The sequence below is a fragment of the Eucyclogobius newberryi genome, unplaced genomic scaffold, assembly GCF_026437365.1.
Source record: "Eucyclogobius newberryi isolate DKJ021-1_F unplaced genomic scaffold, fEucNew1.0.hap1 SCAF_21, whole genome shotgun sequence".
NCBI lineage: Eukaryota > Metazoa > Chordata > Actinopteri > Gobiiformes > Gobiidae > Eucyclogobius > Eucyclogobius newberryi.
The window spans coordinates 2,496,668-2,518,965 of record NW_027315846.1 but is presented as its reverse complement, the minus strand read 5'-3'; the positions used below and the strand labels follow the sequence as shown (position 1 = coordinate 2,518,965).

General features: G+C 46.0%; 1 protein-coding gene across 1 annotated transcript; it reads right to left on the bottom strand.

Moving 5' to 3' along the window:
* Nucleotides 1-4,256: 4,256 nt before the first annotated feature.
* ahsa1b (AHA1, activator of heat shock protein ATPase homolog 1b) lies at nt 4,257-17,462 on the bottom strand. The gene is made up of 9 exons (XM_072458067.1): nt 17,222-17,462; nt 15,361-15,551; nt 11,901-11,983; nt 11,711-11,828; nt 11,534-11,625; nt 10,026-10,154; nt 7,242-7,343; nt 7,116-7,167; nt 4,257-5,905 (listed from the first exon to the last, which is right to left on the bottom strand). The coding sequence occupies exons 1-9, from the start codon at nt 17,299-17,301 to the stop codon at nt 5,733-5,735; spliced, it is 1,020 nt and encodes a 339-aa protein (XP_072314168.1). The 5' UTR covers nt 17,302-17,462; the 3' UTR covers nt 4,257-5,732.
* Nucleotides 17,463-22,298: the final 4,836 nt, after the last annotated feature.

The following is a 22,298-nucleotide window of genomic DNA, read 5'->3' as shown; positions in this document are numbered from 1 at the left end:
GTGAACAAGACCCAGAGATACTTGAACTCCTCCACTTGGGGCAAGGACACCCCACCCACCTGGAGAGGGCAAGCCACCTTTTTCCGGTCGAGAACCATGGCCTCTGATTTGGAGGTGCTGATTCTCATCCCAGCCGCTTCACACTCAGCTGTAAACCGTCCCAGTGCATGTTGCAGGTCCGGGTTTGATGGAGCCATCAGGACAACATCGTCTGCAAACAGCAGAGATGAGATCCTGTGGTCCCCAAACCGGACACCCTCCGACCCCTGACTGCGCCTAGAAATTCTGTCCATAAAAATTATGAACAGAACTGATGACAAAGGGCAGCCCTGGCGGAGTCCAACATGCACTGGGAACAGGTCTGACTTACTGCCGGCAATGAACACAGCTCCTGCTCCGGTCATACAGGGACCGGACAGCCCTGAGCAAAGGGCCCCGGACCCCGTACTCCCGGAGCACCCCCCAAAGGACACCCCGAGGGACACGGTCGAAAGCCTTCTCCAGATCCACAAAGCACATGTGGACTGGTTGGGCAAACTCCCATGAACCCTCGAGCACCCGATGGAGGGTATAGAGCTGGTCCAGTGTTCCACGACCGGGACGAAAACCACTCTGCTCCTCCTGAATCCGAGGTTCAACTATCGGTCGGATTCTCCTCTCCAGTACCTTGGAATAGACCTTACCTGGGAGGCTGAGGAGTGTGATCCCTCTGTAGTTGGAACACACCCTCCGGTCCCCCTTCTTGAACAGAGGGACCACCACCCCGGTCTGCCAGTCCAGAGGCACGGTCCCCGACCGCCACGCGATGTTGCAGAGACGTGTCAACCAAGACAGTCCTACAACATCCAGATACTTTAGGTACTCAGGGCGGATCTCATCCACCCCCAGAGCCCTGCCACCGAGGAGTTTGCGAATAACCTCAGTGACTTCAGCTTGGGTGATGGATGACCCAGCCTCCGAGTCCCCGGTCTCTACTTCCTCTTCGGAAGACGTGACTGAGGGATTAAGGAGATCCTCAAAGTATTCCTTCCACCGTCCAACGACATCCCCAGTCGAGGTCAGCAGGCCTCCACCCGCACCGTAAACGGTGTTGGTGAGACACTGCTTCCCCCTCCTGAGGCGCCGGGACGGTTTGCCAGAATTTCTTTGGTGCCGACCGATAGTCCTCCTCCATGGCCTCCCCGAACTCCTCCCAGGCCCGGGTTTTTGCCTCTGCGACAGCACGATCCGCGGCTCGCTTGGCCTGCCGATACCCGTCGATGACCTCCGGAGACCTACAGGTCAGAGTTGCCTGATAGGCCTCCTTCTTCAGTCTGACGGCATCCCTTACTTCCAGTGTCCACCACCGGGTTCGGGGGTTGCCGCCACGACAGGTACCGGAGACCTTGCGACCACATCTCCGAGCAGCCGCATCAACAATGGAGGCGGAGAACATGGTCCACTCGGACTCAATGTCCCCAACCTCCCCCGGGACATGGGAGAAGCTCTCCCGGAGGTGCGAGTTGAATACCCTACTGACAGAGGGCTCCACTAGACGTTCCCAACAGACCCTCACAATGCGCTTGGGTCTGCCAAGTCTGTCCGGCTTCCTCCTCCGCCAGCGGATCCAACTCACCACCAGGTGGTGATCGGTTGACAACTCTGCCCCTCTCTTCACCCGAGTGTCCAAGACACGCGGCCGGAGGTCAGATGACACAACAACAAAGTCGATCATTGACCTCTGGCCTAGGGTGTCCTGGTGCCATGTGCACTGATGGACACCTTTGTGCTTGAACATGGTGTTCGTTATGGACAATCCGTGGCTAGCACAGAAGTCCAATAACTGAACACCGCTCGGGTTCAGATCGGGGAAGCCGTTCTTCCCGATCACCCCTCTCCAGGTGTCACTGTCATTGCCCACGTGGGCGTTGAAGTCCCCCAGTAGAACAACGGAGTCCCCGGTCGGTGCACTGTCCAGTACCCCTCCCAAGGACTCCAAGAAGGCCGGGTACTCTGCACTGCTGTTCGGCCCGTAGGCCGCCACAACAGTGAGAGACCTGTCCCCCACCCGAAGGCGGAGGGACGCGACCCTCTCGTTCACCGGGGTAAACTCCAACACGTGGCGGCTGAGCTGAGGGGCTATCAGCAAGCCCACACCAGCCCGCCGCCTCTCCCCGCGGGCAACACCAGAGAAGTGGAGCGTCCAGCCCCTCTCGAGGAGATGGGTTCCAGAGCCCAAACTGTGCGTGGAGGTGAGGCCGACTATATCTAGTCGGTATCGCTCAACCTCCCGCACAAGCTCAGGCTCTTTCCCCCCCAGCGAGGTGACATTCCATGTCCCCAGAGTTAGTCTCTGTGTCTGGAGATCTGGTCGCCGAGGCCCCTGCCGTCGACTGCCGCCCAGATCTCTCTGCACCGGCCCCTTATGGATCCTCCTGCGGGTGGTGGGCCCACGGGAGGGCGGCCCCACGTCGCTCTTTCGGGCTGTGCCCGGCCGGGCCCCGTGGGGTAAGACCCGGCCACCAGGCGCTCGCCATGGAGAACCCATCCCAGGCCTGGCTCCAGGATGGGGCCCCAGTGACGCCGATCCGGGCGATGTAAACTGCCTTGTTCGTGTTGTCATCATAAGAGGCTTCTGAACCGATCTTTGTCTGACCCGTCACCTGTTTGCCTCGGGAGACCCTACCAGGGGCATGAAGCCCCCGACAACATAGCTCCCGGGATCATTCGGGCACTCAAACCCCTCCACCACTTTAAGGTGTCGGTTCAAGGAGAGGATGGACATAAGACTTTTATATATATATATATATATATATAGATCTATAGATATATCTGTTCTGCGCACGCTGTAGAATCAAGACCAGATTTATTTAGGCTCAAAGTTGTGTTGATCTGAAGTTCTATCTTTCTCACTCACTGGCGCGGAGCAGACAGCTGTGGGGGACACACTACGTCACGGGTGGGCGGGGCACACACGCGCTCTGAGACTACGTCACGGGTGGGCGGGGCACACACGCGCTCTGAGACTACGTCACGGGTGGGCGGGGCACACACGCGCTCTGGGTGATATTGCTTAACTATTACATTAAGGGTGTTGCACAACCCTTATTATCAATTATACACTTAGGATAGACTACGAAGCGTGAAAAAAGCATGTTATGGCACCTTTAAATTATTTTTTTTCTCTCATAATAATCGTCTTCGCTCTAAACTCTGACATTGTGACGTAATAGGAAATCGGATAATTGTTAATAGTCTGTAAATGTGTCCCAAAACATGCCATGAGCTGAGAAAATAAAGTTTTATGACTCAAACGGAGCTGAAATTGCATGAAATTAAAAATTGTATTTAAAAAGGCTCTTTTGTTCATGAATGCGCTGCGGACTCTCAAACGCTTCATCTGGGTCAAACTTCAAACAAATCTTTTAATCATGTGACATTTACATTCGATTGACATTTTTAGTGCGGTTGTTTTCCGTTTATTGTGGTTTTATGTTCAAAAAAGAAGTTGAGCCGAGAAGCTCAACCAAGAGCAGAGTCGGACGCACGCGACCGGTGTCTCCGGAGCCTCGGACCGGGCCGACCTGGCGTACCGAGCCACACCTGGTCCGGGAAACCCCCGGGTCGCGGGCCGGTCCAGAGGAACCATTCAGGGGGCGTCCTGTGGTCGCCCGGACCTCACCCACTGTAACGCTGGGGACTGGGCCCCGCCTGGATAACGTCCCGCCCCCGGGAAATACAGAGGAATTTAATCATCAGGTCTCAAATTCAAGTAGCGCGTCCGACTCTGCTCGAGGTCGAGCTTCTTGGCCGCCTCGGGCAGCAGCAGCAGGGCCTCTGGAGCCATCATCCAGTAACACGTGAGTCTTCAGGGTTTGACCCTCCTCATGGTGAAGTGTTACCGGCTCCACCTTCAGCAGAACACAACCACAAGAGGAAGAACACAACTGGAATGGGGGCGTATTGCCACCTAGTGTTAGGAGGACGACACTGCGTGCACCTGGACCAGGCCAGAGCTGGTTGTCCGAGAGCTCAACCGAATTTTATAAAACACGTTTTTTATCATTTGCATGTAAACGCACTGAGTATGTAGTAATATACTGCACCGTGCTTCACAATGTGTCACCGTGGACAGAGATGGACAGAGATGGACAGAGATGGACACCCTCGCCCCCCCTCGTGTTTAACTTTATTGTGTTTACAGCTGCAGTCATGTCATGTCACGTCACATCTAAAACACATTATCAACCAAAGAATAGTTTTTTAAAAGTCTTTATTCGTAAATATTCTCTTATTTATGACATTTCATTTGCGTGTTTTAGAGTCTGTCGAGTCCAAATAACCTTCAAAACGAGACGATGCCAATTGTTAAGTCTAAAAATCTAAATCTACCGTTTTACAGACAAAAAGCCCAAAGTGTCACGCGTTTTATGGTCCTAAACTCATCTTTTGCATCGCAAATTCTTCCTAATATTTAGTTGCATTATATTTTGAATCATGATTTACTTGGATTGCACGTTCCTCCCGTTTGAGGAACAAATAAAACTTTTGATTATTGTATAAAAAAGTGAAGTCGTGTTTAAACCTCCAGAGAGAGAACATGCAAAACTACACCAACTACAGCAGTGTACAAAAGACATCCTCCAAAGTAAAACAAGAGACATCCTCCTCCAAAGTAAAACAAGAGACATCCTCCTCCAAAGTAAAAGACACCCTCCTCCAAAGTAAAAGACACCCTCCTCCAAAGACAAAGACACCCTCCTCCAAAGACAAAGACACCCTCCTCCAAAGACAAAGACACCCTCCTCCAAAGACAAAGACACCCTCCTCCAAAGACAAAGACACCCTCCTCCAAAGTAAAAGACACCCTCCTCCAAAGTAAAAGACACCCTCCTCCAAAGTAAAAGACACCCTCCTCCAAAGTAAAAGACACCCTCCTCCAAAGTAAAAGACACCCTCCTCCAAAGACAAAGACATCCTCCAACCTCCAAAGTAAAAGACACCCTCCTCCAAAGTAAGAGACATCCTCCTCCAAAGTAAAAGACACCCTCCTCCAAAGACAAAGACACCCTCCTCCAAAGTAAAAGACACCCTCCTCCAAAGTAAAAGACATCCTCCTCCAAAGTAAAAGACACCCTCCTCCAAAGTAAAAGACACCCTCCTCCAAAGTAAAAGACACCCTCCTCCAAAGTAAAAGACATCCTCCTCCAAAGTAAAAGACACCCTCCTCCAAAGTAAAAGACACCCTCCTCCAAAGTAAAAGACACCCTCCTCCAAAGTAAAAGACATCCTCCTCCAAAGAAAAGACATCTTCCAAAGTAAAAGACACCCTCCTCCAAAGTAAAAGACATCCTCCTCCAAAGAAAAGACATCTTCCAAAGTAAAAGACATCCTCCTCCAAAGACAAAGACATCCTCCAACCTCCAAAGTAAAAGACATCTTCCAAAGTAAAACAAACAAAACAATGGATTTCTTTGCATTTGATACAAATATTTCTTTGCGTGTTTGTTTCGAGTGGTTCGATTCGACTCCATTCTTTTCTCATTCGCTCTGAACACTGATTTAAATACAAATTAAAACATTTATACACACACACACACACAAGCGGGTGAACGTCTGGTCACGCCCGGTTCTTTTTAGAGTCTCTTTTTCCCTGCGTCAGACTCAGATCGAAAAAAAATTCAAGAATAAGGTTTTGTTTTAAAATCCGAGCGGTGAAAACGGCGAGGAGCGGCGGTAGGTGGGCGGCGTCATCAGTAAAGCCGCGCCCCGAATCCAAAAGTCACTTTGATGCTCTCAAAGTAGTATCGCTGCCAGCCGTCTTTCGTCCGCTCCTCCTCGCTCTCCGGGACGCCCCGGAACTCGGCGCGGAGCTCTGTCTCGCTGCTGCGGTCCACCAGCGTCAGTGAGATGGTGGCGTAGTGTTCTGCGGGACGACACGGAAACAAACGCTCGAGTTAACCACTGCGAGTTACCGGAAAAAACAGACGCAACGGCATTTTTCTTGCATCGTTTTCAATACGCTTTCAGTCTGGAAACGAGATCGGTCACAAAGAGCGGGCGATATTGTAAAAAAGCCTCAGGAAAAGTGCTAAAATGTTGCAGAAAATATGAATGGAACATAAAGTTAACAATGTAAGTGCAAAAATATCACTTTCTAACACTAGACGTTTAAATTCTGGAGATAAACTCTAATTATGTGGAATAAAACGTATTTCACACAATTTTAATATGAAAAAACTTTTTTAAAAAAACGTACGAGGCGTTGTCACGACGGTAGGGGATGTGCTCGATACCACAACGATAATAAACTTACATTTGGGGCAGAATAACAAGTACCGTATTTTCCACAATAAGGCGCACTTAAAAGCCCTTAATTTTTCACAAAAAACGACTTTATATCTGGATTAATTCTGGTTGTGCTCAGACCGTGACATGATTTTGTGTGGTACACGTTCTGTTTTGCTTAATGAGTCTTATTTATGAAAAAATATTGAAACTAGACATTGACGGTGCGTCTTAGTGTGGAATATACGGTACTTTCTTAACGTTAAAACACTAGAACTGATGAAGCTCAAGATCATTCTAAAACTGCTCACGAAAGCTCATATTTTGTCCAGATTTTTTATGTTTTTTAACAATCTTAAACTGCGACGTCTCTACACTTAAATACTTCTATGATCGTTTCACATTTGTACAATACTTTTTGTAAACACACACGTTTCTGATGAATCTGATAATGCTGACTAATAAAGACGTTACTTCTTATCAGTATTCACCATCTCTATCACATAACACCGTGTTGTGCAACCAAAGTCACGACACTAAAGTCACCACCAGGGGGAGCAGCTGCATCAAACTGCAGCTTCCACCAGGATCGACAGCTTTGGATTCAATGTTTTGTCTTTTGCTAAACACTGAAAACATCAAATATATAAAGCAAAAAAGATTAAAAAAAAAAAGTCTATTAAATCTAAATAGTCCATCTAGAGACGCAAGAGAAGCAAAAGAGTGATTTCACACGCGTTAGTGTCATAGTTTTGACGCCTTCAGTGAGAAAATACAACGTGAATAAAGACAAAACGTATCATTTAAAACACTTTAGTCGTGATTAAAAGTGACATATCAGGACGTACCGCAGGGCCAGTTGTTAAATCGCCACCGCATCACGATCTTTCCATCGGGGACCTGAGGTCAAAGAGGTCAAAGATCACTCACACCGTGAATAACAACGTCGAGGTTCAGAAAGCGGTTTGTCGTACCAGGTCCAAGAATTCGCCGTAAACGTTCCCGTCGAGGAGGCGGAACCTGCCGCCGCGTTCTGCGTCGACCGAGGCGGCGCAGCGGGTGAAGGCCTGGACCATCTGCAGGACAACGCACCAGAGACTGTGACTAAAGGTCAGAGTTCAGGATGTGACGACAGGAGAGGCCAGACCAACTTAAAGGGCCCATTAAAGGGTTTGTACGAGTGTCTAAAGTGTATTTGTACCTGTTGTACATATAAATGATAGTTTTACACCGATTGAACAGGTATTGGTGGAGAAAACAATGAAAAATCTGATGACAGGAAGTATCACAGCAGGGACACCCATACAGGAAGTGACATCACAGCAGGGACACTCATACAGGAAGTGACATCACAGCAGTGACACTCATACAGGAAGTGACATCACAGCAGTGACACTCATACAGGAAGTGACATCACAGCAGTGACACTCATACAGGAAGTGACATCACAGCAGTGACACTCATACAGGAAGTGACATCACAGCAGTGACACTCATACAGGAAGTGACATCACAGCAGGGACACTCATACAGGAAGTGACATCACAGCAGGGACACTCATACAGGAAGTGACATCACAGCAGGGACACTCATACAGGAAGTGACATCACAGACATCACAGCAGGGACACTCATACAGGAAGTGACATCACAGCAGTGACACTCATACAGGAAGGAAGTGACATCACAGCAGTGACACTCATACAGGAAGTGACATCACAGCAGTGACACTCATACAGGAAGGAAGTGACATCACAGCAGTGACACTCATACAGGAAGTGACATCACAGCAGTGACACTCATACAGGAAGTGACATCACAGCAGGGACACTCATACAGGAAGTGACATCACAGACATGACAGCAGGGACACTCATACAGGAAGTGACATCACAGACATGACAGCAGGGACACTCATACAGGAAGTGACATCACAGCAGTGACACTCATACAGGAAGTGACATCACAGCAGTGACACTCATACAGGAAGTGACATCACAGCAGTGACACTCATACAGGAAGTGACATCACAGCAGTGACACTCATACAGGAAGTGACATCACAGCAGTGACACTCATACAGGAAGTGACATCACAGACATGACAGCAGTGACACTCATACAGGAAGTGACATGACGGCAGGGACACTCATACAGGAAGTGACATCACGGCAGGGACACTCATACAGGAAGTGGCATCACGGCAGGGACACTCATACAGGAAGTGACATCACGGCAGGGACACTCATACAGGAAGTGACATCACGGCAGGGACACTCATACAGGAAGTGACATCACGGCAGGGACACTCATACAGGAAGTGACATCACGGCAGGGACACTCATACAGGAAGTGACATCACGGCAGGGACACTCATACAGGAAGTGACATCACAGCAGGACACACATTCCAGTCAAAGTTTATGTAGAATTTACACAAAGAAACAATTTTAGACCCTAAACATTAATTCAACAAAATAAAGTCGCTCGGATACATTTTTATTGTTAAATTCAAAAAAATAGTGACATTAGTTGAGTTTTGGCCCAGTGGTTGCTGGGTAATTTCCTACTGTGATGTCATCAATTACAAACAGGATTTTGTGATAATATTTGTAGGATTTTTTAAGCAAAATTCCACATTTACTTATCTCAACTGCATTTTAGTTCAATGAGTGGTCAGGCCTGTAGGGGGCGCTTCAAGACACAGATATTGAACCTCTCTTTCTGAAGCTTGTGTTGGTTTCTGCTGTTGGAGACGTTGAGCTTTGTGCCAGTCTTTGTTTCAGCTGATGACAGAAGCATGAGCCGGACAATTCTGGATTTACTCGAGTAAAAGATCTTCTAGAGCAGAACCTTCACTGCACAGCAGTTACCCCCCACGAGTCCGAAGGTTTTAAAGGGTCGCTGGTCCGAAGGTTCTAAAGGTTCGCTGGTCCGAAGGTTCTAAAGGTTCGCTGGTCCGAAGGTTCCTCAGGCTAAAGTGAAGGTGCAGACGGCATCGGGATGTAGTCAGTCTGTAAAATGCGCACGAAGACACGCACTGGGGCTCGTCACGTTTAATGTACCAGCTGCTCACAACTATACACAGCAAGTTGTACTGTGTATATAAAAATAACAAGGGAACATCTCGAATCCTCCGCTTTATGCCTTCATTTGATCATCATGTGCGTGATCCGATCACCGTAGGATTGGTAGTCAAAAAGGAAATTCAGCTGGCCAAGACGGGAGTGTCTTCAGAGCCGCGGCGCGCGGACGAAACTGCTGTTATTTTGTGCCGCGGCTCCTGAAACTGCTGCGCTATTTGACCGCGCTACTGGAAAACAGTTTAATCCCGGAGTTAATTCATTCATTAATAATACAATAAGGAGCTCAGGCTGTGCACAGAAACAAGTCGGTTATGGAAAATACATGAGTTTAATCATAAAAAGTGCATCAACACTAGAAAAGTCTTAAAAGCCAGTGTGTGGGGCAAAGGGAGAAGAGGAGAGTCCGCTGCGCCGACTCACACCTTCGGACCCGTGAACCTTCGGACCCGTGAACCTTCGGACCCGTGGGCAGTCACCGCCTCGACGTCTTTATCTTCTGGTTTGAGGCTTCTGGGATTGAAACGTGAAACTCGAATCTAGTCGTTCATTTAGGTTTAGTTTGTATTGTTTGTCATTACTTTTCACTTTGTTTTGTTGCAGTAAAACCATGACACGGTGACTGTGATGCTGTGGTGAGTGACCTATGACCCCGTGACCCCTGTGTGCAGTGGTACTGACCTCCTGGTTCACAAAGGCCCTGTAGAGCTCCGAGGGCGACGTGAGGAACGTTTCCCTCATGTTGAATTTACAGGTCGGGATCTTCACTCCGGTGTTTGCAGGAGCCGTCGTGCTGCAGGGGCCCGAGATCTGTCCGGGGACAAACCACAGGTCAGGACTAAACAGGGCCAGAGAGGGACTAAAGCAGGGCTAAAGCAGGGCTAAAGCAGGGCTAAAGCAGGACTAAAGCAGGGCTAAAGCAGGGCTAAAGCAGGTCTAAAGCAGGACTAAAGCAGGACTAAAGCAGGGCTAAAGCAGGGCTAAAGCAGGACTAAAGCAGGACTAAAGCAGGACTAAAGCAGGACTAAAGCAGGGCCAGAGAGGGACCAAAGGGGGCTAAACCAGAGCTAAACCAGGGCGGCTAAAGTGGGACTAAAGCAGGACTAAACCAGGGCCAAACCAGGGCCAAACCAGGGCCAAACTAGGACTAAACCAGGGCCAAACTAGGACTAAACCAGGGCCAAACTAGGACTAAACCAGGGCCAAACTAGGACTAAACCATGTCTAAACCAGGACTAAACTATAGCTTAAAAAACAAAAGCATGTGATTCCAGAAAGGCCTAAATCACAATCATAGATAAAGTGCTTTAACAATGATGTCTTAGTTTGACCATTGTACTCATTCTCTTGACCACATAGATTGTAAAATGATAAAAGACAGCGGATTTTTAAGATTAAGTGTGAAAAAATAATCAATAATATACTCTTTGGTAAAAACGCCGTATTTCAGACTTTATTTGGTCGATAGTGTATTTAAACCGTCTCAAACTGCAATCAAATATCATTTGACCAACAATATTAAACTGTGATAGCTGCGGCGCTTCAGAAACGAGTTTGAAGCCCGGTTTAGACCCAGTGTCCCAAATATGCATCGCTTCAGTTTGCTGCTGACCCTCGCGTGTGCGTCTGACCCACCCCGAGCATCCTCCTGACCCACCCCGAGCATCCTCCTGACCCACCCCGAGCATCCTCCTGACCCACCCGAGCATCCTCCTGACCCACCCGAGCATCCTCCTGACCCACCCCGAGCATCCTCCTGACCCACCCCGAGCATCCTCCTGACCCACCCCGAGCATCCTCCTGACCCACCCGAGCATCCTCCTGACCCACCCGAGCATCCTCCTGACCCACCCCGAGCATCCTCCTGACCCACCCGAGCATCCTCCTGACCCACCCCGAGCATCTTCCTGACCCACCCCGAGCATCCTCCTGACCCACCCGAGCATCCTCCTGACCCACCCCGAGCATCCTCCTGACCCACCCGAGCATCCTCCTGACCCACCCGAGCATCCTCCTGACCCACCCCGAGCATCTTCCTGACCCACCCCGAGCATCCTCCTGACCCACCCGAGCATCCTCCTGACCCACCCCGAGCATCCTCCTGACCCACCCGAGCATCCTCCTGACCCACCCGAGCATCCTCCTGACCCACCCGAGCATCCTCCTGACCCACCCGAGCATTGACTCACCTGAGTTCTGTCGCTCTTGGCTTTAGACTGTGAGGAGTTCTGAGTCTTGGACACGCCGTTGGCCGTGGGCAGGATCATCCCCGAGGTGAATTCTGCCACAACAAAAAAGTCACAAAACGTCTTCAAATACGACAGAGAGCGAGTCGTAAACGTGTCGTGGGGCGAATCGGCACGAACCCGTCTTCAAATGTCCCACGTAGCTGCCCAGAGCCTCACGCACTCTGTCCACGCCCTCCACCTTCATCAGCTTCATCAGGGGCGTGTCCGGCTCGTCTTTGTTCAGCGACACGGAGATCTGGACAGAGACTCGGGGTTAGAACGAGTTGCCGCGGAAACAAAAAAAAAAACCTTCACCGTGGGAACGCACGTCGAGGTCCTCCATGTCGTTCTCGTCGGACAAGTTCGGGACGTCCAGGGAGCCTTTGAACACGATTCCGGACTTTGTCGTTCCTGGAAACGAACGGGACGAAGCGTTAGTTTGGGCGTTTTTCTGGTCACGACGCGACAAAACACGACACAAGAATATGAGTTTTGAACACTGTGAGCACAAGTAAAACTTGTATTTTCTGGAGTATAAGTCGCACCAGTCAAAAAACGCATAATAGAGAAGAACATATATAAGTCGCACTGGAGTATAAGTCGCACCCCAAACTTATAGTCCAGAAAAAACTGTAGTTATTATTACATCAACTGATCGTGACTAGGAGACAGAAACTAATCATTTCAGTCACATTTTAATGATTGTGATCCGGACGATACAGACTCTAAAACACAGAGACTAATAGTCTCTGTAAATGTCAAAAACGAACAAACGATAATACACTTTGTAAATATTCTCTCTTTAGAAGCAGTCAGTCGCGGTTGATCATGTGTTTAAAAGTACAATAGAAATGATTGTTTGACGAGTCGACGACTGAGAGAAACAATTAGTTGCGGCGCTAGAGTTTAGAAAAGGAAAACAAGGGCGAAGAATTATTTTTGAACGTACATTAAAGCATTTAAGCAATTTTATGCATTGAATTTTTTTTAAATTTTGATTTGAATAAGTCATAATTTTATTTTTGTATGTTTGGTTGATATTTATTCAATTATTTATTATATTTATATATATTTTTCTTCTTATACGTTTGAAAACTTTGAACAATACAAGAAAAATACATTTTAAAAAAACAAAAATGAAATTAAAAGAAAAAAGAAAATTTAAATTAAAGCCGCAAGCGGCATCCAACGGCCCTCGCGGGCCGCCGGCCTTCCGACTCTGCGCTTTCGACTTGATAAAGATGGCGCCCTTATTGTGTGTTGAATTAAAAAAGAACTTGACAGACGGGGACACATTGGACATGGCCAATCCAGTGCAAATCAACACAAGTGTCAGTCAAATGTGCTGCGCCGCCGCACAGAGACCGTAGCACTTAGAATATAAATATGGATAACTTTTGATGCCGCGCTTGAGTAGATGATATTTCCCAAAGTAAAGCTTGATCGAGCTATTGCCCACGGAGGAGTTTGTTAAAGTGTGAAGCGTAAATGTGAACATTTCAAGGATTTGGCGTTTTTCCCATTTGTGACATATATTTGCAGCTCCACGGCACAGAGACCGTACCACTTAAAATCAAAATATGACTAACTTTTGATGCTTCCCTTGTGTAGATGATTCTCCCCAAATATGAACTTGATCAGACAATCGCCCTAGGAGGAGTTTGTTAAAGTGTGAAGCGTAAAAATGTGGTCATTTTAGAGATTTCGCTGTTTTCCCATTTCTGACATATATTTGCGGGTCCGCCACACAGAGACCGTACCACTTAAAAATCAAAATATGACTAACTTTTGATGCTTCCCTTGTGTAGATGATTTCCCCCAAATATGAACTTGATCGGGCAATCGCCCTAGGAGGAGTTTGTTAAAGTGTGAAGCGTAAAAATGTGGTGATTTGAGCGATTTCGCGATTTTCCCATAAGGATAACATGGGATGTTTCTGTCATCGCTACGGTTACGCCGTACAAAATATGACTTTGGCTCTCATACTTGTATGATCAGGATGGCAAATTAGAATTTTGTGCAAAATATCATGTCATTTGGAAAAACTCTTGTTTATAGGCCACTCTGAAGGCCAAATAGTCAGAATTCTGGGAAACGTTTGCGGCTCCGTCGCACAGAGACCGTAAAAGCTATCCTTAAAATTTGGATAACTTTAGATGCCCCACTTGTCTAGAGGACGTACACCGATATAGAAGTTGGTGGGCAAAACGCACTAGGAGGAGTTTGTTAAAGTGTAAAACAGAAAAATGTGGTAATTTGAGAGATTTTGCGGTTTTCCCATAGGGATAACATGGGAGGTTTCTGTCATCGCTACGACTACGCCGTAAAAATTAAGGCATTTGTCTGATTGGCTTTTTTGATCGGGAAGCCAAAATAGAATTTTGGGTAAAGTTTAGAAAATTTTGGTAAAACTAATTTTTGACCTTCAATGTTAATTTAAAGGTCACTCTGTAGGGGGCGCTATCGCGCCCATTTCAATTTTTTCATCATAAACTGGTCCAAACTAGAAAGTTGAACAACTGATTCAAATTTGGTCCTAATCGGACTGGTTTTGATCAAATGGGAGCAATTTTTAGATCTGCAATATCCCAAAATAAGTTGTCCAACTTTGCGGCTGCGCCGCACACAGACCGTAAAAGGTATCTCAAAAAATTGGATAACTTTAGATGCCCCACTTGTCCAGAGGACGTACGCCGATTTTGAAGTCGGTGGGCAAAACGCCCTAGGAGGAGTTCGTCAAAGTTTGACGTGAACAAAATGGCTAACACAGCGTATTTTCATTTTCAAAGGAAGATGGCGGCCATAGGGTAAGTCTGGTGGCGTGGCCACAATGTTTTTTTTTTTGTCCTCACGAGAGGAATGCGTGTCCCGAATTTCGTAGCTTTACGCCAAAGTTGACCTCGGGGCGTCTCCCATAGGCGCAATGTATTTTGACTTTTGTCGGTGGCGCTGTCGCGCCATTTTTAACGAAAAAAAAAATGGCCCAGAAAAAATTAAATTTTTCGCCCATTCTGAATTTTGGGCAAAGTTTGGTGAGTTTTTGAGCATGTTCAGGGGGTCAAATTAGAGTTCAAAGCGATGAAGAACAAGAAAAATAATAATATTTTTAGCAAAAACAATATAGCCGTTTCCACTATAACAACAAATTATACATCGTTTGAAAGCTCTAAGCCTTCCCGATGCCGCCATGGGGTGGAATCATCATTACGAGCGCTTACGCGCTCGTCACTCCCTATTCCGTCGGGATGCCCCGCCCACTCCCCATAGACTTCCATTGAGTTGAGCAGATACAAGCATGGCCCATGCCTGCGGCATGGATTCTCGCGTACGGGACGATGCCAGGAGGGTTTTTGGAGGAATGCAGGGCTTCGCGCTGCTGTTGTCAACAATTGTTGACTATTTCTGTCATAGCAGGAGTAAGTATGCATGATCCATGCCTTCGGCATGGGCTAGTTCACTGTACTTGCCAGGGGCGACGGGGCACCAAACATGCGGGCTGCGCCCGCATGTTTGGTCAGACTGTTGCAACGCTGCGGGAGCAATAGGCCCTCCGCCCTGCTGGGGCTCGGGCCTAATAAAAAAGTAAATAGCAAAGAAATGAATGAAAATTGCAAAAAAATAAAAGAAAATGGTTAGAAATGAACAATTGTACATTATGACTCATTCACAATTAGTTTATACACTTTTCCATGACTGCATTTGCCTCTAATATTGTCTAAAGTTTTATTTGTATTTTGTGTAAACGGCTGGTATATTTCCTAAACGCTGGTGGGCGGAGTCAGACTCACCGGTCCACGACGCCTTCAGGTTCCACTCGTAGAAGAAGATGAGTTTGCCTTTGCGGTTGTTGATGGACGCCTCGCCGTCGCACTTGGCGACCTCTGTGATCTCGCACGTCCCCTCCTCGCTCTCCACGCTCAGCCCGACCAGCAGCGCTTTCAACTTTTCCGACGACCAGTTGGTGGCGTCGCGCTCGGTCCTGCGGGTCGACACGGCGCCGGCGTTAGGGAAAAACGAAACGACCGCCACAGACAACGCTGTCACGTAAATGTGGTGGTTCTTTTTGTCTTCAGTCGCGATATCACAGTATGTTACGATTATGGTGAGAAAAACATCGCGATTTAACGATTATTCACGATTAAACAGTGAAATCTTTAATTTTCTTTCATTCTCGTCCGACTGTTTCTCAAGTTTGTGAGCGACTTTACGAAATTGAATTTTCTGATGGACAAAATAAAGTCAAATTTGACAAAAAAAGTTATTTACCGTATTTCCCGGACTAAAAGTTGCACCTTTTTCATAGTTTTGGCCGGCGTGCGACTTATACCTATATTTATACTTGCGACTTGTATGTGATATTATTTGTTATTTTCACACTTGCAACCGCATTTCATACTGCAGAGACTTGTACTTTTTTTTTCTTCTCTATTATGTTTTTTTGGCTGGTGCGACTTATAGTCCGGAAAATACGGTACGCCGGTTGCTTTAAGTCCCTATTAAAAAAGTAGTATTATTTGAAAATGCAGCACAAATAACAGTCGTAAAAAGCACCTCTTTTATGCCTCAAAGGAAATAAACACATCGCAATCGCCTCTTCTGTGTCAGTTATGCAAGACATGGTCGTTAGAGTTCAACTTTGTGCAGATTTAATAAAAGAAAAGAACTGCTCGGGGCAATAAACACAGTATTATGACATTATGATGCCAAAAACAGGCTATGCAATTTTAGAAATATTTAAATTGTGTAATAAACTACAAGAATCCTGTGAAATCAGTTTGTAAAAGTAAATTACAGGCACCAACTCAATTTTAAAATTCTGATTTGATTGCAGTATTTTGTTCTACATTACGGCGCCGTTTGGCCGTCAAACCTCAATAATCGACATTTTAACGATTACTTTGCCCATCGAGAGCAGAAATATAAATATATGTGTGGTATTTTGGGGCAAATTTGGTCATTTTACAGACAAAAATACAGTACATTAAAATAAAAAACAACACACAAACATGCATATGAATAAGTCAAGCCATTTCCTAAACATTATGTGTATTATATTGTTGAAATCAGATCATTTAAAAGCACTTCGTATATTTGACATGTTTCCAAACATTTAAAGAATCACATATTATTTACTAAAGCCAATTAAAAACCATAAGTCTCTATCTTGATCTTCCCATGTTGAGCTACAAGAGTGTGTTGTGCGTTTCTATGGAGAACCATCTAGAAACAAAAATACTAACTGCAAAACTTGACAAAAATACAACACACAAAAGATCAACGCAAAGTTAATATTCATAAACAACACGTGAGCTTTTAATCCCGCTGTTATTTACTGCTCAGACGCACGTGCTGTAAGAACTTTAGCCGCTGGTCATGGCACAGCTGTAGCTAGCCACCGGAGCTAACGAGGCTAGCTCATCAATATTTCACACCAATTCATCCCGATTACGACTTAATTGCGTGCCCGGTGTGTAAACTGTGACGGGACAACGCGGCTGCGCCATAGCACGCGAAACAAAAGGAGAAAGTGCGGTTTATTTACAGGGAAAACTAGCTTGGGGACTGTGTTTAGCATTAGCCGCCGGCCGGACTGTGTTTAGCATTAGCCGCGGAGCTAACGCGTCCGCCGTCCTTCCCCAGCGCTCTTACCAGTGCCAGTTGTTGACATTTGTGGCGTCGGCTCGCTCCTCCACGATCCACCGCGGGTCTCCTTCTCCCCATTTGGCCATGGCGTCCGGTGGGTGGATGTACCGCGGGCTGTGTGCGTGTCGTACCGCGGGTCGTTCGGTCGCGCGGAGCCGCTCTTTCGCCGGTGCTGTTGTCGGTGCACGCCGTGTTTCTAGAAGCGTCGGCTCCTCCGCGTTTGGCTCAAAGCAGAAGAATATGCTCGAAACGGAACTTTGTGGAAATGGGGGCGGGGAAATGGGTCCGAGCGGAAACACGGCGGCGCCGGAGAAAGGTTCCGCGAAAGACGAAAGACTTCTTTTGTTGTTGTTGGTTTGTTTGTTTTGTTTACTTTTTTTAAATGTATGAATCCTTATTGTGAATTACTTCACAAAGTAATTGAATGTGCTTTACAGAACAAGAAAGATGCATTAAAATCACAATATAAACAAATTAAAAAATAGAATAACGTAAATTAGGTACTATACTTTCAGTCAGCTTTTAGCTGACTGAAATTTGGATTTGAACATTGTCAGAGTAGAACCTGTCTCACTAATTCAGACTGTTCCAGATTTTAGCTGCATAAAACTGAAAAGCAGATTCCCCATGTTTAGTCCTGACTCTGGCACCAGCAGGAGGCCGGTCCATGTTTAGTCTTGACTCTGGCACCAGCAGGAGGCCGGTCCATGTTTAGTCTTGACTCTGGCACCAGCAGGAGGCCGGTCCATGTTTAGTCCTGACTGGCACCAGCAGGAGGCCGGTCCATGTTTAGTCCTGACTCTGGCACCAGCAGGAGGCCGGTCCATGTTTAGTCCTGACTCTGGCACCAGCAGGAGGCCGGTCCATGTTTTGTCCTGACTCTGGCACCAGCAGGAGGGACCTGGGGCACGCAGGACCCGGGGTACGCGGGGGACCTGGGGCACGCCGGACGCGGGGTACGTGGGACCCGGGGTATGCAAGCACTTGCCAGGAGCTACTTGAATGATTTCAGATGTCAGAAAGGTGGCATTGAAAAGTATTAGAACATTTACATCTGTAATAATGTTTCTGCTGGATTATTGTGGCATGTACACATCGAAGAGAAGAAAACATAATGATGCGTAAACAGATTAATAATAACATTAACAAATGATAATAGTAAAAAATAATACCATATCGTATAATAATAATAATAATAATAATATAATAATAATAATAATAATAATAATAATAAATAATCTTCTTCTTCTTTGGTGTTTTATGGCGGTTGGTATCCAAGTGTTACATTACCCCCTCCTACTGTAGTTTATTACTACTGTTTACTTTATTCTTCAGACTTCTGCTTTGTGATGTCACAAAGCATCAACCAAAGCCTAGAACACCCTCTACTGGACATTCCACCAACTGCAAAGGCACGTAAACATCAATTGAACAGCAAAGAAGAAGAAGACAGCTAAAAAACAAGACCCAACAGGTTCTACAGTGAGTATTTTGTTAAATAATAATTTCACCTTCAAATTGTGTGATATTAGAGAAATTAAACTTAAGAGTGTTACTTTTGTTACTATTATAATTTTTTACTATGTTTTTTTTTTTTTTAAGTTTTCTATAATTGTACCTACTTTGTGATGCAACATCAGAATTTCCCCATTGTGCGAACAAATAAAGCGTGTCTTATCTTAAACTTAGCTCTTGTGTGTGCACAAAGAAGCCCTTGCGTATCATTCTCTAGCGATAGATACATAAAACAAACAAACACATTATTATATTGTAGTTTTGCTCTCTTGCGTAAATTCGTTAATAATGAGAATAGAAATAATAATAACATTTTGTACGAAAATGATAATAATAATGAAAATAATCATCTTTGATGTTTTATGGCAGTTGATATCCAAGCGTCACATTACCACTCCTACTGTAGTTAGACTTTATTCTTCAGTCTTCTGCTTTGTGATGTCACAAAGCATGATGTCACAAGATGTCATAGAGCATGATGTCATAAAGCACAACCAATCAAAGCCTAGAACACCCTCTACTGGACATTCCACCAACTGCAAAGGCACGTAAACATCAATTGAATCAATAGAAGAAGAAGAAGAAGAAGACAGCTAAAAAAACAAGACTCAACAGGTTCTACAGTGAGTATTTTGTATAATAATAATTTAAGCTTCAAATTGCGCGGTATCAAGATAAGATAAGCCTTTATTTGTCCACACATGGGGACATTTCTGTGTTGCAACGCAGTAGATACAGGAGTAAAAGAACAGATAACTTATAGGAAGCTTTAAAAAACACTCTTAATAGAAAAACTATTTTAAGACAAAACCTCTCATATTCTTAATAAGGAATAGAAATAAAAAAACATAAAAAATAAATAAAATAAGACAAAAATAATTATAATAGTGGCAAAAGTAAACACTCTTATTTACAGTAGTTATATGAACACGGATATGACATTATTGCGTATGAATATGTCAGTATTGCACATGAATAAGTCAGTATTGCACATGATTAAGTCAGTATTGCACATGGGTATGACAGTATTAGACAGTATTAGAGAGTAAACTTAGCTCTTGTGTGTGCACGAAGCCCTCGCGCAGGGGTGTCCAAATTTTTTTCACAGAGGGTCGCATTTTGAAACTTATACGGAGCAGAGGGCCACAAACAACCCAAAAATGTCGAATTTTTGCATTTGTCATAGTTTTGATGCCTCCACACCTTTAATAAGACTTTGAACATTAGTATTAGGTTGTTATAACATCAAAATGCTTCAATCACTCCAATTTGACAATACAAACTACTACTTTTTATTGTTTGGACCAACTTAGCAGGAAGCCGGAGGGCCCACAAAAAATGGTCTGAGGGCCGGATTTGGCCCCCGGGCCTTAGATTTGGACACGCCTTCCCCTAGCGTATCATTCTCTAGCGACAAACACATGATTACATTGTGTTTTTGCTCTCTCGCGTTAAATCAGTTTTTTCGTCGTCGGGCCCCTCCGCTCCACCCGGCCGGGCCCGCCCCTGCTCCTCCTCCTCCGCCGCCTCCCAGCGCCGCCCCTGGCAGAGGAATCCCAGGCAGTGCAGTGAGGCTCCCCTCCCCCCCTTCTCTCTCTCTCTCTCCCCGCTTCCTCCGGAGCCCTGTGCCCGCCCGTGCTGCCCTGCCTCCCCGCACACACACGGAGCCGCACGCACACGCAGCGAGCCCCGCACACGGCTCCACACCGCGGCAGCAGCAGCAGCAGCAGCAGCAGCAGCAGCACAGCGGCCGCAGCTCCTCGTCTCCAGCCGTGGCGTGAATGATCTCACCCGGACACGATCGTGGCGCTTCTTTCCCTATGACCGAACCGGGAGTAAAATAAGACAAAACAGACGCGAGGTGAGTCGGAACCGTTTATTTTTTTTGTCATAATAATACTAAGCCACAGTGTTTTTTTTTTTATCTGGAAGAAGACGGGGGGGGGGGACTTTACGGAGCCCCCCCAAAAAACACCACTTTTCACCGCGTTTTTTTTTTTTTGGGCAGGGGTGAAGGAGGCTGCTGTATACTCACTAAAAAAGGGGTAATTAGCTTTGTAAAAATCAACCACGGTACAGTGCAAGGAACGAGATAAAACTTAATGATTATCGACCATTTTAACGGTTAAACCCGGACTTTTAAACGCGTGAACTCGCCTCCTTCCCATTGACCCACGGGCTCGTATTTCCTGCACATGTGGATCTATAAAATGGCTTTAGCATCTTCAATTTCGATTTAATTATTTTTATTTTATTGTTACTGTGCTTAATACGTGTGCGAGACATGTAACCGGAAAACGTCACTTTTGATTTGGAATCGTCCAAATAAAAAAATATATATATATATTCACACCAAACTGTGACTTTACAAAAATCCGTCGTAATAAAGTGTTTAAACGTGTAGTTATGTTTCAAGCGCGGTCACGTTGTCATTTTGCGGCTGAAAATGTAGTTTTTGGAGCTAAAACGTTAGCGGCGCTCGTTAGCTTCTAGCGCAAAATGGCCACATTGTCGTTCGGGGTTTCTCAGATGCCGAAAAGACAAAGCATGCGGCAGTCGCGTCGGAGCGGCGCTAAACCGGCCCGCGCGCCCGCCGTGCCGTACCGGCGCCGTGAAGCGCGTGTACCGACCACGTACCCGCCGCGAGGCTCGAACGCGGCGGGGTTTGGACTTTATTCGTTTCGGTTAAAAAAAAAAAGGTGAGAAAGTGTAGCGGCGGTGATGGGGGATGGGCCCGAGGTGCGCGAGCGGCCATTGACGTAAAGCGAGACTGCGCGCTGTTTGGTTCCGGGGCCCCCGCAGCTGCTCCCGGGGACCCCGCAGCTTTGTTTACCGGGGACGTTTCGCGTACCCCGGACACTTTTTGAACGAACCCGGTGTTTTCCCGTGACGTTAGGGAGACCGCGGCGGGCTAAACGTGTCCCCGCCACAGTCTAAAAAAATGACAATTCGCGTCACGTCGTTGGTCTTTGTGTTGTCGTAAACATTAAAAGTAATAATAAGAGTGCTTAAATATGAAATATAGGCAATAAGATGCATTTATTGTTGTGTAAAAACACCCTGGATATTATATATAGACATTGGCGTCACAAAAATCACACTTTGTTGGTCTTCGTGTTGTCGTAAACATTAAAAGTAACTGTCACGTTCATAAATGAGTATTTCAATGTAAAATACAGACAATAAGATGCATTTATTATTGTTTAAAACATCCTGGATTATATATAATAATAATAATAATAACTTTTATTTATATAGCGCTTTTCAGTGACCCAAAGACGTGTCCCGTTACTAAAAGAGCGTTTCAATATGAAATGCAGACAATAAGATGCATTTATACTCGACAAATGTGATTATAAAATGATTTGTGCCACTATAATCTTGAAACATTGCTGCTTTTATTTTATTTCGAGTTGTAGCTTCCCTCTGATTTGAGCTCTTTCTAACTTCAGTGATTAATTATTTTGAGTGGATATATATGTGTATTTATTGTCTTGTCTGTCCAGTTTGGAGTGGGAAAACAGGAGCAAACGCACAAGCTACCACTGCCTTTTGGTCTGTTGAACCA